Genomic DNA, 16,319 nt, shown 5'->3' with positions numbered 1-16,319 from the left:
ATCAGTTTGGTTTTCGTGCCGGTCTTTGTAGTGAACAGGCAATATTCTCTTTCAGCAACCAAGTTCTGGAAGCCATTAACAAAAAAATGTCTCCAGTGGGTATTTTTTGCGATCTTATGAAAGCCTTTGACTGTGTAAACCACCAAATTCTTTGGAAAAAGGCAGAATACTATGGTTTAGGTGGTACTGTTGGCTTGCGGCTACAATCATATCTACAGGATCGGAAGCAGACTGTAATGCTAAATGGCTCTTCTGGAGAACCTGCCTCGTCTGAATGGGGCACGATAACGTGTGGTGTGCCTCAAGGCTCCGTTTTGCGCCCACTGCTTTTCCTCATCTTTATTAATGATCTTCCTCTTTGTTCTGAGACAAACAGCAAATTTACCCTGTTTGCCGATGATACCACAATTCTAATTGACGATTTGATTGATGATGATCTTGAAAAAACTACAAATACTGTTTTTAATGACATCTTAAATTGGTTCTCCTCAAATGGTCTCTCACTCAATGCAGATAAAACTCATTATATGAGGTTCCATACATCACAAAGTAATCCCGATGAAATTGACATAAAATGTAGAGATCAACCAATACAGAAAGTTGAAGACACAAAATTCCTGGGTGCTTACATAGACAGTAAATGTAATTGGTCAGTTCACATTCTTCATCTATGTAAAAAACTTAGCTCGGCAACATTTTCACTACGGGTAATTTCTTCAGTGGCTGAAGTTGACTCTATTAAGGTTGCCTACTTTGGCAACTTCCACTCATTGATGTCATATGCTATCATATTCTGGGGGAACCAACCACTTGCAAAAAAAGTTTTCACCATCCAAAAAAAAGCAATCAGAATAATGTGTGGGGTCCATCAAAGACACTCTTGCAGGCACTTGTTTCAGAAGATAGATATCCTAACAACTGCCTCACAGTTTAATTTTTCCTTGCTGACCTTTGTGTGCAAAAATTATTCCATCTACCAAGACAACAGTAAATTCCATGGTTATAACACCAGAAACAAAAACAATCTACATTTAGAAATGAAACGTCTCACTCTGGTACAAAAAGGAGTTTACTACTCCAGCATTAAGTTGTTCAATGCTCTACCACTACATATCAAATGTGTTCATACAGAACTGCCAAAATTTAAACTAGTTCTCAAAGATTACCTGACAGAGAAATCTTATTATACTGTGGATGAATACCTGAAATAAAATGTATACCATCACTAAACTTATTGTGTCTAGAAGTAGTTCAATTGATTTTATTGTGCATTTGGGCATTAGCACACTTTTTGCAACAACAGATTGGCTGTACATGTATTTACTCTTGTAGGCCTAATATCTGATTTAACTTTGTGCTCTTATCTTTAACCTTTATTTGAAACTCCTTTTTCTGTCAAACGGTTGTTATGTTGTCTAGCTGACAGTGTATCTGTTACTGTATTTATAGTATGTCTTACTTAAACTATGTACAATTTGCCATTGAATTGCCCTTGTATTTATTGTAAGTTTAAATTGAAACCTGTACAATTTGACACGTTCTATATCCTTGTGATTGACTCACTAACTGGATCTATGGAACAAGAAATAAATAAATAATTAAATAAATAAATAAATACTGAAGTGTGATCCAAGTCGCACAAATATGGCTTTAATAATAACCTCCAAACAATATGCCTCTAAGGACTCAACAAGACACAGAACACTGATGTGCACATTACAAACTAGAATCACACAGAGAGTCAGTCAGCACTGTTCCACACTTATATATGTGCGAGTCATCAGCAGATGGCACGGCAGGGACCGCGCCGCACGCTTGGCTCCCAGAGACGGAATCCAGCAGCCAGCCTGCAATGATCAGTCGGTGACCAATTTAAAGACGCATGTACGGCAACACCACTCTCGGTGCACTCACGCTGACACGTACTAGTAGCACGATACAGCAGTGATGAGTAGTAGTACCCCTCCTGTCTTGCGCGCCTTTTATCTGGCTCTACAATTTACTTTCCTAGACCCACACAAATGCCTGATCCTCCTAATTCAATTTGCTCTGCAGACTATTCAAAATTCATAAAGAAAAAGAAGCCACAATTGCACTTTGTGTGCCAGTTACTTTCCAATACATTGGCACCAGCTGATCTTATTTAAGAATACTCAACTTTCGTAGCCATACTTACAGCACATCCTTTGCTTCCTGGCCTAAATCCAAGTTAACTCCCAGCCCCCCGCCCCCCCCCCCCACACACACACACACACGCCGCTCCCCCCCCTCTCGCCCCCACCCAAATCAGCTAGTTGTGTGCTGTTATCTCACGTCACACCCTAGTCTATGAGTGCCCAGCTGTCTGTCGCCTGACCCCTCTACCTGCACCCCTAGCTAGCCCACAGATGGCTCCCCACTCTCCCACGAGCCACCAAATGCTTCCCTCCAAACCCCTCCCATCTCTCTCCATCTCTCACATTGCCTCAACCCACCCCATCCTACCCTACTCTAAAGCCCCACCTCACTCCAGAACACTCACCGTGGGCCAGTAAAGAGCTGGCAGTTGAGCGACCACAGCATAAGGAGACATGCGCATGTGAGTGTGTGTGTGTGTGTGTGTGTGTGTGTGTGTGTGTGTGTGTGTGTGTGCGTGTGTGTGTGCGTGTGCGCGCGCGCATGTTTTCCCTACAGCTAGAAAAAGAAAGTGCATTCTGGAAGCTCGCCAAGCAACGTACCTTTTAGTTTGGAAGGTAGAAGGCGAGGTACTGGTGGAAGTAAAGCTGTGAGGACGGGTCGTGAGTCGTGCATGGATAGCTCAGATGGTAGAGCACTTGCCCACAAAAGGCAAAGGTCCCAAGTTTGACTCTTGGTCCGGCACACAGTTTTAATCTGCCAGGAAGTTTCATATCAGTGCACACTCCACTGCACGGTGAAAATCTCATTCTACATACCTTTTGTTCTTGTGCCTATCGATGAGACAGTGCTTCTGCCTTTTGGTGAGCCATCTCCTTTATTCCTAAATAATTCGTAATTTTCAACAGAAACTTTCCGTACGTTATTATTGCATCCTACATTACAATATGCAATTTCCACAATATGTGGTCATCTGTGAATATAATGGGGGTAACAACTGTAGGAGACCAAAAACTGACTGCAGTAAGCAAGTTCAAGTTATTGTACACTGCAGTAGTTACGCAGAGGTGAAGAGGTTCACACAGGGTAAGCTAGCATGGGCAACTCCATGAAACCAATCTTCAGATGGAAGATCACAACAATAAAAACATTTGATTCAGCATACACCAGACTCCAAACAGCGTACACAACCTGTATGCTCAGAAACACAGAAAATCATATTGGCTCCATCAGCAGCAAACTTCAGCCCGTAATTGTTATGGAACACTGCGGCGATCTTGTTCATTAATATAACCCAAAACTGGGGAGTAATAAGAGAGTATTGTTGTAACTTCTTATCAACCTGGTTACCGAAATACATATTAAGAAGACTGGTAAAGTGTTATTTTGAAGGGGTCACTCCAAAGTGCCACGAAAGTATTTGAGCAATGTATAAAATTAGAGAATCAGTGCACAATATTGAAAGCCTATATACACTATCTATATCTGCATGACTAGTCTGTAATTCACAATTAAATGCTGGCAGAGGGTTCAGAGAACCACCCTCAACCTATTTATCTACCATTCCACCCCCCTACAGCATTTGAGGAAAACCAAACACTTCAATATTTCCGTACAAGCTCTGATTCCTCTTATTTTATTACAATGAACATTTCTCCCTCTACATCTACATCTACATCTACATTGATACTCCGCAAGCCACCCAACGGTGTGTGGCGGAGGGCACTTTACGTGCCACTGTCATTACCTCCCTTTCCTGTTCCAGTCGCGTATGGTTCGCGGGAAGAACGACTGTCTGAAAGCCTCCGTGCGCGCTCTAATCTCTCTAATTTTACATTCGTGATCTCCTCGGGAAGTATAAGTAGGGGGAAGCAATATATTCGATACCTCATCCAGAAACGCACCCCCTCGAAACCTGGCGAGCAAGCTACACCGCGATGCAGAGCGCCTCTCTTGCAGAGTCTGCCACTTGAGTTTATTAAACATCTCCGTAACGCTATCACGGTTACCAAATAACCCAGTGACGAAACGCGCCGCTCTTCTTTGGATCTTCTCTATCTCCTCCGTCAACCCGACCTGGTACGGATCCCACACTGATGAGCAATACTCAAGTATAGGTCGAACGAGTGTTTTGTAAGCCACCTCCTTTGTTGATGGACTACATTTTCTAAGCACTCTCCCAATGAATCTCAACCTGGTACCCGCCTTACCAACAATTAGTTTTATATGATCATTCCACTTCAAATCGTTCCGTACGCATACTCCCAGATATTTTACAGAAGTAACTGCTACCAGTGTTTGTTCCGCTATCATATAATCATACAATAAAGGATCCTTCTTTCTATGTATTCGCAATACATTACATTTGTCTATGTTAAGGGTCAGTTGCCACTCCCTGCACCAAGTGCCTATCCGCTGCAGATCTTCCTGTATTTCGCTACAATTTTCTAATGCAGCAACTTCCCTGTATACTACAGCATCATCCGCGAAAAGCCGCATGGAACTTCCGACACTATCTACTAAGTCATTTATATATATTGTGAAAAGCAATGGTCCCATAACACTCCCCTGTGGCACGCCAGAGGTTACTTTAACGTCTGTAGACGTCTCTCCATTGATAACAACATGCTGTGTTCTGTTTGCCAAAAACTTCTCAATCCAGCCACACAGCTGGTCTGATATTCCGTAGGCTCTTACTTTGCTTATCAGGCGACAGTGCGGAACTGTATCGAACGCCTTCCGGAAGTCAAGAAAAATAGCATCTACCTGGGAGCCTGTATCTAATATTTTCTGGGTCTCATGAACAAATAAGGCGAGTTGGGTCTCACACGATCGCTGTTTCCGGAATCCATGTTGATTCCTACATAGTAGATTCTGGGTTTCCAGAAATGACATGATACGCGAGCAAAAAACATGTTCTAAAATTCTACAAGAGATCGACGTAAGAGATATAGGTCTATAGTTTTGCGCATCTGCTCGACGACCCTTCTTGAAGACTGGGACTATCTGTGCTCTTTTCCAATCATTTGGAACCTTCCGTTCCTCTAGAGACTTGCGGTACACGGCTGTTAGAAGGGGGGCAAGTTCTTTCGCGTACTCTGTGTAGAATCGAATTGGTATCCCGTCAGGTCCAGTGGACTTTCCTCTATTGAGTGATTCCAGTTGCTTTTCTATTCCTTGGACACTTATTTCGATGTCAGCCATTTTTTCGTTTGTGCGAGGATTTAGAGAAGGAACCGCAGTGCGGTCTTCCTCTGTGAAACAGCTTTGGAAAAAGGTGTTTAGTATTTCAGCTTTACGCGTGTCATCCTCTGTTTCAATGCCATCATCATCCCGTAGTGTCTGGATATGCTGTTTCGAGCCACTTACTGATTTAACGTAAGACCAGAACTTCCTAGGATTTTCTGTCAAGTCGGTACATAGAATTTTACTTTCGAATTCAATGAACGCTTCACGCATAGCCCTCCTTACGCTAACTTTGACATCGTTTAGCTTCTGTTTGTCTGAGAGGTTTTGGCTGCGTTTAAACTTGGAGTGGAGCTCTCTTTGCTTTCGCAGTAGTTTCCTAACTTTGTTGTTGTACCACGGTGGGTTTTTCCCGTCCCTCACAGTTTTACTCGGCACGTACCTGTCTAAAACGCATTTTACGATTGCCTTGAACTTTTTCCATAAACACTCAACATTGTCAGTGTCGGAACAGAAATTTTCGTTTTGATCTGTTAGGTAGTCTGAAATCTGCCTTCTATTACTCTTGCTAAACAGATAAACCTTCCTCCCTATGTAAGAGGGCTCTAACAAAATATTTTCACATTCGGAGGAGAAAGTTGATGATTGAAATTTTAAGAACCTGCTCCAGCAAAATGCTTTTGCTTTAATGACTGCCACCCCAATTCACATGCGATATCTGTGGCATGCACTTTCCTGTTTCCCAATAAAACAAAATGCTTCTTTGAACTTTTAAATGATGTCCTCTGTCAGTCCTATCTGGTAAGGATCCCACACCATGCAGAATACTCCAAAAGAGGACAGACAAGTATAGTTGTAGATAGTCTCTTTAGTAATCCTAATCTTCTAAATGTTTTACTATTAAATCACAGTCTTTTGTTTGCTTTCCCACCACATTATCTATGTGAGCATTCCAATTTAAGTTATTTGTAAATGTAATTCCTAAGTATTCAGTAGACTTCACAGCCTTTAGATCTGCGTGAATTATCATGTAACCAAAATTTAGTAGATGCCTTTTACTACTCAAGCAGATGACATAACAATTTTTATTATTTAAGGTCAGTTACCACTTTTTGCATCATATGGATAGGTAGCCTAAATCATTTTGCAGTTCATTTTGATCATCTGATCACTTTACAAGACAGTAAATGATTTGCAAGACTGTAAATGATAGCATCATCTAAGAGGACTGCTCAGATTCTCTCTTAAATTGTTAATGTAGATCGGCAACAGCAGGTGGTCTGTAACACTTCCTTGAGGAATGTCAGATATCACTTCTGTTTTACTTGACGATTTTCCATCAATTTTTCTGACAGGAAACCACACATCCAGTTGCACAACTGAGACAATACTCCCTAGGCACACAATATGATTAGAAAATGCTTGTGAGGAACTGTTTCAAAAAGTCTTCTGGAAATCTACAAATATGGAATCAATTTGAGATCCTCAGTCGACAGCACTTATTACTTTGTGTGACTAAAGAGCTAGCTGTGTTTTAAAAGGTCGATATTTCTGAATCTATCTTGGCTATTTATCAATGAATCATTATCTTTGAGATAATTCATAATATTCAAACACAATATATGTTCCAAAATCCTAATGCAAATCAACATTAGTGATATGAGTCTGTTATTTAGTAGGTTACTCCTCTTTTCTTTCTTGAGCATTGGTGTGACCTGAGCAACTTTTCAGTCTCTAGGTATGGATCTTTATCAAATGAGTGGCTATATATGATTTCTAATGGAGCTATTGTATCAGCATTCTCTGAAAGAAACATAACTGCTTTATGACACTGAGGAGAGCTACTACTAAGTTACTCACAGTTGCAGTTGTTCTTGATTTGAATACTGCAATATTTACTTTGTTGTCTTTGGTGAAGAAATTTCAGAAATCCGTGTTTAGTAACCCTGCTTTAGTAGCACTGTCATCAGTAACATTACCACAGCTATTGCGCAGTGAAGGTATTGGTTGTGTCTTGCCATTGGTGTACTACACATGCAACCAGAACCTCTTTGGATTTTCTTCCAGATTTCAAAACGAAGTTTCACTATGGGAACTATTAAACACATCTTGCACTGAAACCCACCCTAAGTTTCGAGCTTCAGTAAAACATCGCTAATCTTGGAGATTTTGCATTCTTTTAAACTTTGACATGCTTTTTTTCATATCTTCTGCAGCTGAGTTTTGACATATTTTGTGCACCACCCTTTTAATTTATTTGGTATCCTTCCAATTTATTTGGTATATATCTCTTAATTGATGTCGATACTATTTCTCTGAATTTAAACCATGTCTGGTCTACACTTACATAGTCAGACTTGAAGGAGTAGAGATTTAGTAGAGACCGTCTCCTTGGAAGGCATCAAGTTAATTTTTATCTGCTTTCTCATTAAATGCCCTATTGTGTAGGGCTGAAAATTAATAGAGATAAGGCAAACAGAATGTGCAAAGTAAGTGGTAATTACTCGTCTCTTCCCCGATTACAGTGCAATAGAAGATACTACAAGATGTTGACAGATTTCCATATCTCGGTAGCTTTATATGTAATGATGAGGTCACAGATGCAGAAATCACCAGCAGAACTGGAAAATCAGTCCATATGGCAATTAGGTCTGTAATATGTCAACAAATCTTTGACTGTATTCCTTTATCGTTTATATGTGTGAGACTTGGAAAATGTCAGTAAAATCAGCACACAGTCTCCATATTTTTCACCAACAATGCTAGAGATGAATTCTGAAGATGTTAACCCAACCAAGTTACAAACGATGAAGTGCTGAGAATACGACATCTAGACAGCCTGCACAAAATTATTGTTGAAAGAAGACTGAAGATTGCAGGTTATGTTCTACACATGTAAGGTGGAAGAATCCCAAAATCAACACTGTTGTGGAAACCAATGGACAGATACAGACGTACAGGAAGACCTTTTAACACTTGGAACTTTTGCAATGAATCGTCAATGCATGGACACAAACTTGGAGGAAGGTGAGAACGTGGCAGCTGATCGAGTGAACTAGTGGAAACCAGTTCCTTGTATGGTACACAGCAAATCTGAGTAAGTTAGTAAGTAAGTAAGTAAGTAAGTAAAGTAAGTACAACTGGGGATTTTGCAAAACTGTTGGATGATCCATATTATTGTCTATATTTGACACTCTTGGACTTCAACCTTTTCCTTGATGTGTATTCTTCAAATTGTGAGTTTTATGAGAAAGGTGATAGGTACTTACCAATCAGCTTTCCCTCACACGAACTGACATTGTCTCTTTGTAAATTCTACTGTGCTAACAATTATCTACTGAGAATCCTCGACTAGGTCTCCGCAGCTCAAATGAGCCAGTTTCTTTTAAATTTCTGTCTTTGGCTATAATTGTCTTCCAAGTATGGTGACACAACATCCTGTCATGAAACTTTTGCCTTTACACTTGTTTACTTTTCTGGACTCTGCCTTTTTCTGCACTGTGCACTAAATACACTATGTGATTAACGCCCAATCTCCAACAGCCAATCGTGAACTGTAAACAGTTGTAAACTCTACCAGGGCACATAACAATTAACATTTGTGTTTTAGTGTTCTAAGCTGTGAGGTCATCAGCGGACAAATAATTTAGTACCTATTCCTGGACAGCCGGAGTGGCCGTGCGGTTCTAGGCGCTACAGTCTGGAACCAAATGACCGCTACGTTCACAGGTTCGAATCCTGCCTCGGGCATGGATGTGTGTGATGTCCTTAGGTTAGTTAGGTTTAATTAGTTCTAAGTTCTAGGCGACTGATGATCTCAGAAGTTAAGTCGCATAGTGCTCAGAGCCATTTGAACCTATTCCTGACGTGCTGTTGTTTGGAACAACAACTGACATGATCCAAAATATTACTTTCTTTTATTATAGCTTCACTTTTATTTTGTCTAATGATTACTAATTTCAGTATCAAATTCCATCATCAAGCCACTATATGATCAGAAAGCATAGTGTATCGTTAAAATATTGTTTAATAAACAGATTACCATTATATCATCATTCCTTAAAGTAATGTCCAAAGTGGAAGGCCAGATGATTAATTTTGAGTATATACAAAAGTCAGAGTACTGAACCGGATATGAAAGAAGAAAAACCAGAAGGGCAGTGAGAGACGGGTGCCTTCTATCACCTTACTTCCTTAATATGTTCATCAAGGAAGTAATAACAACAACAAAGAAAAGATGACAAGAATCAAAAGGTAATTTCTGGAATACTCCAAGGAAATGCGATAGGACCATTACATTTACAATGTATATACATGATCCAGTAGAAAGTGTCAGAGGCTCCTTAATATTGTTCACAGGTACTACACTTGTCCATCAGAAAGTAGCAACAACAGAAGAATCTACCATAAAATATCTAGAAGTAACTATCCAGAGCAACCTTAAAGAGGAATGACCACATAAAACAGCAATAGAAAAGCAGATGCCAGACTAAGATTCACAGGAAGAATCTTAAGTGAATGTAAATTACCTCTGTGTCCTTACCCAGTAGGACTGACAGAAGAGAGAAAGAAGATCCAATGAAGTGCGGAGTGTTTTGTCACAGGATCATTTATTCGCTGCGACATCATTACAGATATGCTCAGCAACTCCAGTGGTAGATGCCATAAGAGAGCAGTTGTGCATCACGGAAAGATTTACTACCCAAATTTCGAGAGAGTAGTTTCCGAGAAGAGTCTGACAACATAATAGTTTCTCTCATATACAATTCACGAAATGATCACGAGAAGAAAATTAGAGAAGTTAAGAGATAATACAGAAGCGTACTGACAGTCATTCTTCCCAAGCACTGTTCACAAGTGGAACAAGGCAGAGGGGATCAGTTGGTGGCATGAGACGTACACCCTGCCACACACAGTTAAGTGGTTTTTGGAGTATGATGTCGATATGGGAACTTAATTGCATGCATATACACTGCAGATTGACGACATCACAATAGTAAATCAGATTAGGAACTAAATAAAATGTTTCAGGCCTTAAATCAAGAAGTGGTAAAACTAAAGCTAAAAATGAATACAAAGAAGACAAAAGTAATGGCTACAGACAAGAAAGGAGGTGGAGGTAGGACTGACACAAGAACAGGCAATGAGCAACTCAAGAAAGGAACTGAAATTCACTATCTCAGTAGCATTTTGCAAGAAAACAATCAATATTTCAAGGCATTCAAGAAAAGAAAAGCACAGGTGAAGAGTTCCTTCCAAAATAAGAAGAAGCTGCAACTGAATAAACATATCAGCTTCCACATTAAGAAAATATTTGTAAAGACCTTTGTGTGGAGTGTTCTGACACACAGATGCAAAATCTGTACATTAGAAAAGCCAAAGGAAGCTCACCTCAAACCTGCTGAAATGTGGTTCTGGAGGAGAAGTACAAGAACTAGCTGCATTGACAGAAAAATTAAAGGAAATAGGAGAGAAGAAAGAACCACTGAAAGTTATAGGCCAGGGCAAAGCAAAATACACTGGACACTTAACTGGAGACGATAATCTTTTAAAAAACATTTCTGAAGGCAAGATCGTAGGTAAGAAAACAAGGGGATGACTGAGAACATCCTACTTAAACAATATGATCAATGAATGGGATTTTCTTCACACATGGAGATGAAGACAACTGCTGAAGAGAGGAAGCTGTGGCTGCAGAGACAAGGTTTAACCTTTTGGAAGAGTAAGGACAAACTAATACAAAATATGAGTCTGCATGGTAGCTACATATGGAATAAATGACAACTTCTTGTGTGCAGTCATCATGTCACTTACCCCAGTAGGTGTCTTATCTACTAAAAGTAAAGGTCACTGTTGTGCTTTCAATAGATGTGAACTGCACCCTGAAAATTGTATGTCTAGTTTGCAGTTGTACAGAAGCTTTTTATTTTGCAAAATGGTTCAAATGGCTCTAAGCAGTATGGGACTTAACGTCTGAGGTCATCAGTCCCCCAGACTTAGAACTACTTAAACCTAACTAACCTAAGGACATCCCTGCCTGAGACAGGATTCGAACCCGCGACCGTAGCAGCAGCACGGTTCCGGACTGAAGTGCCTAGAACCGCTTGGCCACAGTGGTCAGCTTTTATTCTGCAAAGAAATTTTTGATAATAAGATGAACTGATGCTGGTACTTGCTACTGAAACCAGTAGTACTTAGACACAACAAAAGTGTGACTACAGAATTAAGAATAATTTTTCCAAACAATCGAGTATTTTTTCAAAACAACACCACAATAGAGGAAACTTATTTTAAACTAAAGACACAAAAGAAAAAAAGAGAAACTGTAAAGATCTTGAGTCTCATAAGACTCTCTTGGGAGGAAAATATAAGATATTTAATTGGTAAATTTGCAAGGCATACTTTTTTATGTTGTATAAACTATGAAACTGTTAGCATCGTCAGCTAAAATTTACTTCTTCTGTCTTAATATACCTTCCTTCACTTACAGCTGCAGTGTGGAGACTGGGGTGAGGGTGGGAGCGGTGATGGGGGCGAGGGTGAGGGCGTACTGCTTTAAAATGGTGATTCTTGTATTGATATTCTTAACAACAGATTTATATCTTTTGCTTATGAAAGTCTGCATGCGATGACAGCTGCACTAGTAATACCTTCACAGGGTCGTATTCAAGTTGCAAGGCTAGATCTATGCCAGCCATGACACGCTCCCAGCCTTTCCTCCTCGTGATCTGGTTGTAGCGTTGGGACTGCAGGGTGTCTAAGCTGATGTTCAGACCGTCAAGCCCTGCTCTCTGCAAGGCAACCAGCTGTCTTGTCAACATGAGCCCATCGGTTGTCATTAAGACACTTTCGAGATCTTTTATTTTCTTCAAGGCACCTGTGAAACAGCAAATTATTCTAAAGAAACTGAAACAAATAATTTGTAACATTGCTGCTGCATATGAAACAAACCTCCAGTTGATAAATTGAAAATACAAATTCCTTAAAAGTTAACTGTACATTTGCCCTAATACAAAGAGATAAGAAGGGTTAATAAACTGAATTGAAGAATGCAAGTTAAGATAGCAATGAAAAAATAATTAGAGGCATGAGATCACCTACTGCAACAGGGAAATGGGAATCAATATGAACCATTACCCAGCTACTGTCAACTGATTCCATGTCTCCATGCACACTGTATAAACCACTGTGGGTTGTACGACAAAGTACATTGTTGTACCACACATTATGGTTTTTCCCCATTCAATGCTCATGTGGAGTGTGGGAAGAATGATTCTTTAAATGGTTCTGTGCATGTTGTAATTAATCTTGCCTTCATGGTCCCTATAGGAGTGATACATATGCGGTTATTGTATAATCCCTAAATACCTCACTTAATACAGGTTCCTGAAATTTCATAAGTTGGGTTTTGTCATATATTTGGCGTCTATCTTCACTTGTCTGGCATTTCCAATTTGTAGTAGCTTCTTGATGCTCTCCCATGCATCAAATAAATCTATGATCAATCATGCTACACTATTTTGTATACATTCAATGTCTGCCATTAGCCTTATTTGTTATGGGTCATACTTAAGCAATATTCTAGAATGGGCCACACAAGTATTTTGTAAGCAATGTCCTCTATAGACTGATTACATTTTCCAGTATCTTACCAATGAATTGAAGTCTGCATTCTGCTTTGCCTACAAGTGAGTCTATGTCACCATTTCATTTCATCCAGATATTTGTATGAGTTGACCAATTAAAACTGTGATTATTTGATAATGTAGTCATACAGTACTGTCTTTTATTTGTTTTGTGATGTGCTCCAATTTACATTTCTGAAAACTTAAACTCAGTTGCCTATCTTTGGACCAATTTGAAATGTTATGATCTGACTCAAATTGGTGCAGATTTTTTTCAGGCAATAATTCATTATAGACAACTCTATCATCCAGGAAAAGTATGAGGCTCCTTATAATATCGTCTTCCAGAACATTAAGGTACAACATTAATGTAATGGTATAAATTACTATAACTGTATAAATAATTTTATAAGTGTGTAAAATACATTGAACTACTTGTTACAACAAAACATTGTACTGGTATACTCAGCAAGATGTTAAATCAGCAGATAGCTACATTTTATGTTCAACATTTTGTGTACAGCATATATGCTGGAAAGGATTTATACCCAAATTAAATAAATATGAAGAAATGGTAGGGTGTTTCTGGAAAAAAAATCCATAAAAACTCATACAGTCCAATTTGCTATTATGTCACTGTTACTGAAATATAATACAAAGTAACTGAATTCGGTGAACATTCTCAGAGTGCAATATGCCTCAGAGTGAAATGCACAGTAATGTCAACATTATTTTTCAAGGCTATGTTTGTGAAAATAAATGAAAGCAAACCACACATTTTGTTCTCAATCTGCGGAAGCATTATGCACTGTGAAACACTGTACTGCTGTTCTACATAAAAGCTGTCTCATTGCCAACATCTTTCCCCTGCTGGCTGTTCTACACTTCTCATCACTGATTCAACATGTTGTAAGATATTTTATGCTGTATGACACCACAGTCCAATCTGGTTAGGATAGCATAAAAATAATATATGAATTTCAGTATTGAAACTGGAACAGCAGAACAGCTCTCATCACACTGGATATCAAATTGAGGTTGGATTACAGCCATGGGTACATCATTTCATGCTACTCAACTGTATGTCATATGTCAGAGTTCATCAACTGTAGTGGCTGGCGACTGGTGGCATAGCCATCTCTTGGCATCCAGTGAACAGACGTTCTCCACAGGTGACAGATTTGAAGAAAATGCTGGATACGGCAACAGTGGAACACTCTCTGTATCGAGGTAGCTCAGTACAGCTCAGGTGATGTGTAGTCTTGCATTATCTTGTTAAAAGATAACATCACGGAGCCCTTGAGAATAGGGCACAGCGATAGGCCTTAACAAAACACAAATGCAATGGCTGCTGTCCAAATTACTGGCTATGTGAACCAGAGGTTGTGACATGTATCCAGTTGCACCCCATACCATAACATCACATGCTGGACCCACATGAGAATGACAGGTACAATCTGGCCAGGTCTGTTGGCATCAGAGCCTCCACACACGAGTACATCAATTGTGATGATGTTGCAGAACCGAGACTCATCTGATACGATGACACAGTGCCATTCCTGTGTCTGGCATTGTTGTCAGTTGCACCGCTGTCAGTTCACCTCTCTCTAGAGCTGCATTAAGGGCTTGACAGTCTGTGCTGCTCCAGATGCCATCACATTGTCTGTGTGGATACTTGTCTCACTGTATACAAGCCCACTTCCTGACTAAATGTACACAACTTCACTGCAGGATCACGTATGCATGAGCGAACACTTGTCTGCCCTCTCAGGTGCTAGTTGGGTGGCACTACTGAGGCCCTGCAAGGCATTTAGCATGGCCCTCCTGAACCTACCAATTTTATGTTCGCACAAAATGAGATTCTGAGCAATGCAAGCAGCAATATAGTGAAACAATAAACCAGAGCCTCAGCAGACCATGAGCCTGCCACTGCCAAATCTGGAATGCTTATAAACATTTCTCCTTCTTCCATTATGCTTAACACGGTCTTCATGTAAACAACCAACACTGAAATAGAATTTCTGAATGAGAAACCTGCTCCATAAGCTTTTCTTGCATACAGAATATGCATGGGAGTGCTGAAAAGTAATGCCTCTGAATTTTTTATTCTGTTCTCAATATCGGTCGAGGTATGACACGTCACGCATATTACTTGGTCAACTTTCCCACTTCACTGACTCGTGGCACATCCCCCTCCCGCAAACAGATGGAGTCACAATAGGCAGCCCACTCTGACCAGAGATTGTGAATATGTTTACGGTGCACTTCGAGGAAGAGGCCCTGATGTCATCCAAATGGAAATACATCTTCTTCTTCTTCTTCTTCTTCTTCTGTTATGTGGATAACACACTTATCATCTGGCCTCATGGAAGAGACAAACTTCTTGACTTCTTTGTACATCTGAACTCCACACGCCACAAAATCAAATTCACTATGGAGACCAAAGAAGAAGGAAGACTACCATTCCTGCACATCATAGTCAGGAGAATAATGGACAGCACCCTGTGCCACAGCCTGTATCTGACTCTATAAAACACATAAACTCAGTTCTCCCTATGGCACTGTGAATAATTTCAATAACAAAAAGTGAGATGAATGTTGCAGCGTACATTTAATTTCCACTTTGGCTTTGCATTCAAGATCAGTCTTACCTGAGAGTGCAACATTACATCTTTGGTTAATTTAATTATATGTTCATTAGATTTTGGTTATAAGGCACGTTTTGCTGCCTAATGTTTCATCTCCAAATGCTGGAAACAATCCATGGAGGAAGAGGAGTATGTAAGACATTGGTGGACCAGGTTGGAAGAATCTGTGAATTTCAATACTCTGTAGAAGAGCTCAATCATTTGAAAATAACTTTCAGACCTTGTGGCTATTCTAACAGATATACATAAGGCACTACATTCTAAAATATTTGCATCTTTCCCTGAAAAACAAGCAACTAGAGGAAAAGTTCTCTTGCCATTTGTAAAAACAGTTGCAGATCGCGACCTCCAAGTGCTATGAAGAGAAGGTATTGATGCAGTGCTTAAACCAAACTGAAGACCACAACAGCAGCCATACTCAAGTAAATTGCTATGCAGTAGTTTCAGTGAATTTGACAATGATGTGGCTGCTTTCATGGTGGCCCAGTCATATTGTGGGGTAGGGAATGCCAGTGACAGGGCTGGAATTGCAGGTGACAGATGGATTTTTGGCAAAGCCTTGTGTCAATACCTCCTTAATTATTGAGCTGAAAAACTGTAAAAAACATTCATACAGCAAAATCACACAAAAAATTTCCTATTTCTGCAGGTATTGTGCCTTCTGTTTCTTTTTCATTACAAAAACATATTGATTCAAGTTTATAAAGTCACAACTATGTCTGTGATTTGTGTAACACACATTCTG

The 16,319-nt window shown here is 39.8% G+C and overlaps 1 protein-coding gene across 1 annotated transcript in view; it reads right to left on the bottom strand.

Annotated features, from left to right (window-relative positions):
• LOC124722813 (molybdenum cofactor biosynthesis protein 1-like) overlaps nucleotides 1–16,319 on the bottom strand; it is a 76,167-nt gene that overhangs the window by 41,150 nt on the left and 18,698 nt on the right. Inside the window, exons 3-4 of the mRNA XM_047247940.1 lie at nucleotides 16,146–16,161; nucleotides 11,952–12,167 (exon numbers count right to left, since the gene is read on the bottom strand). Coding sequence (XP_047103896.1) covers nucleotides 11,952–12,167; nucleotides 16,146–16,161 — 232 coding nt within the window. The remainder of the gene's footprint in view (nucleotides 1–11,951; nucleotides 12,168–16,145; nucleotides 16,162–16,319) is intronic.

This window comes from Schistocerca piceifrons, chromosome X (genome assembly GCF_021461385.2).
Source record: "Schistocerca piceifrons isolate TAMUIC-IGC-003096 chromosome X, iqSchPice1.1, whole genome shotgun sequence".
NCBI lineage: Eukaryota > Metazoa > Arthropoda > Insecta > Orthoptera > Acrididae > Schistocerca > Schistocerca piceifrons.
This window is presented reverse-complemented; position numbering and strand designations above follow the sequence as displayed.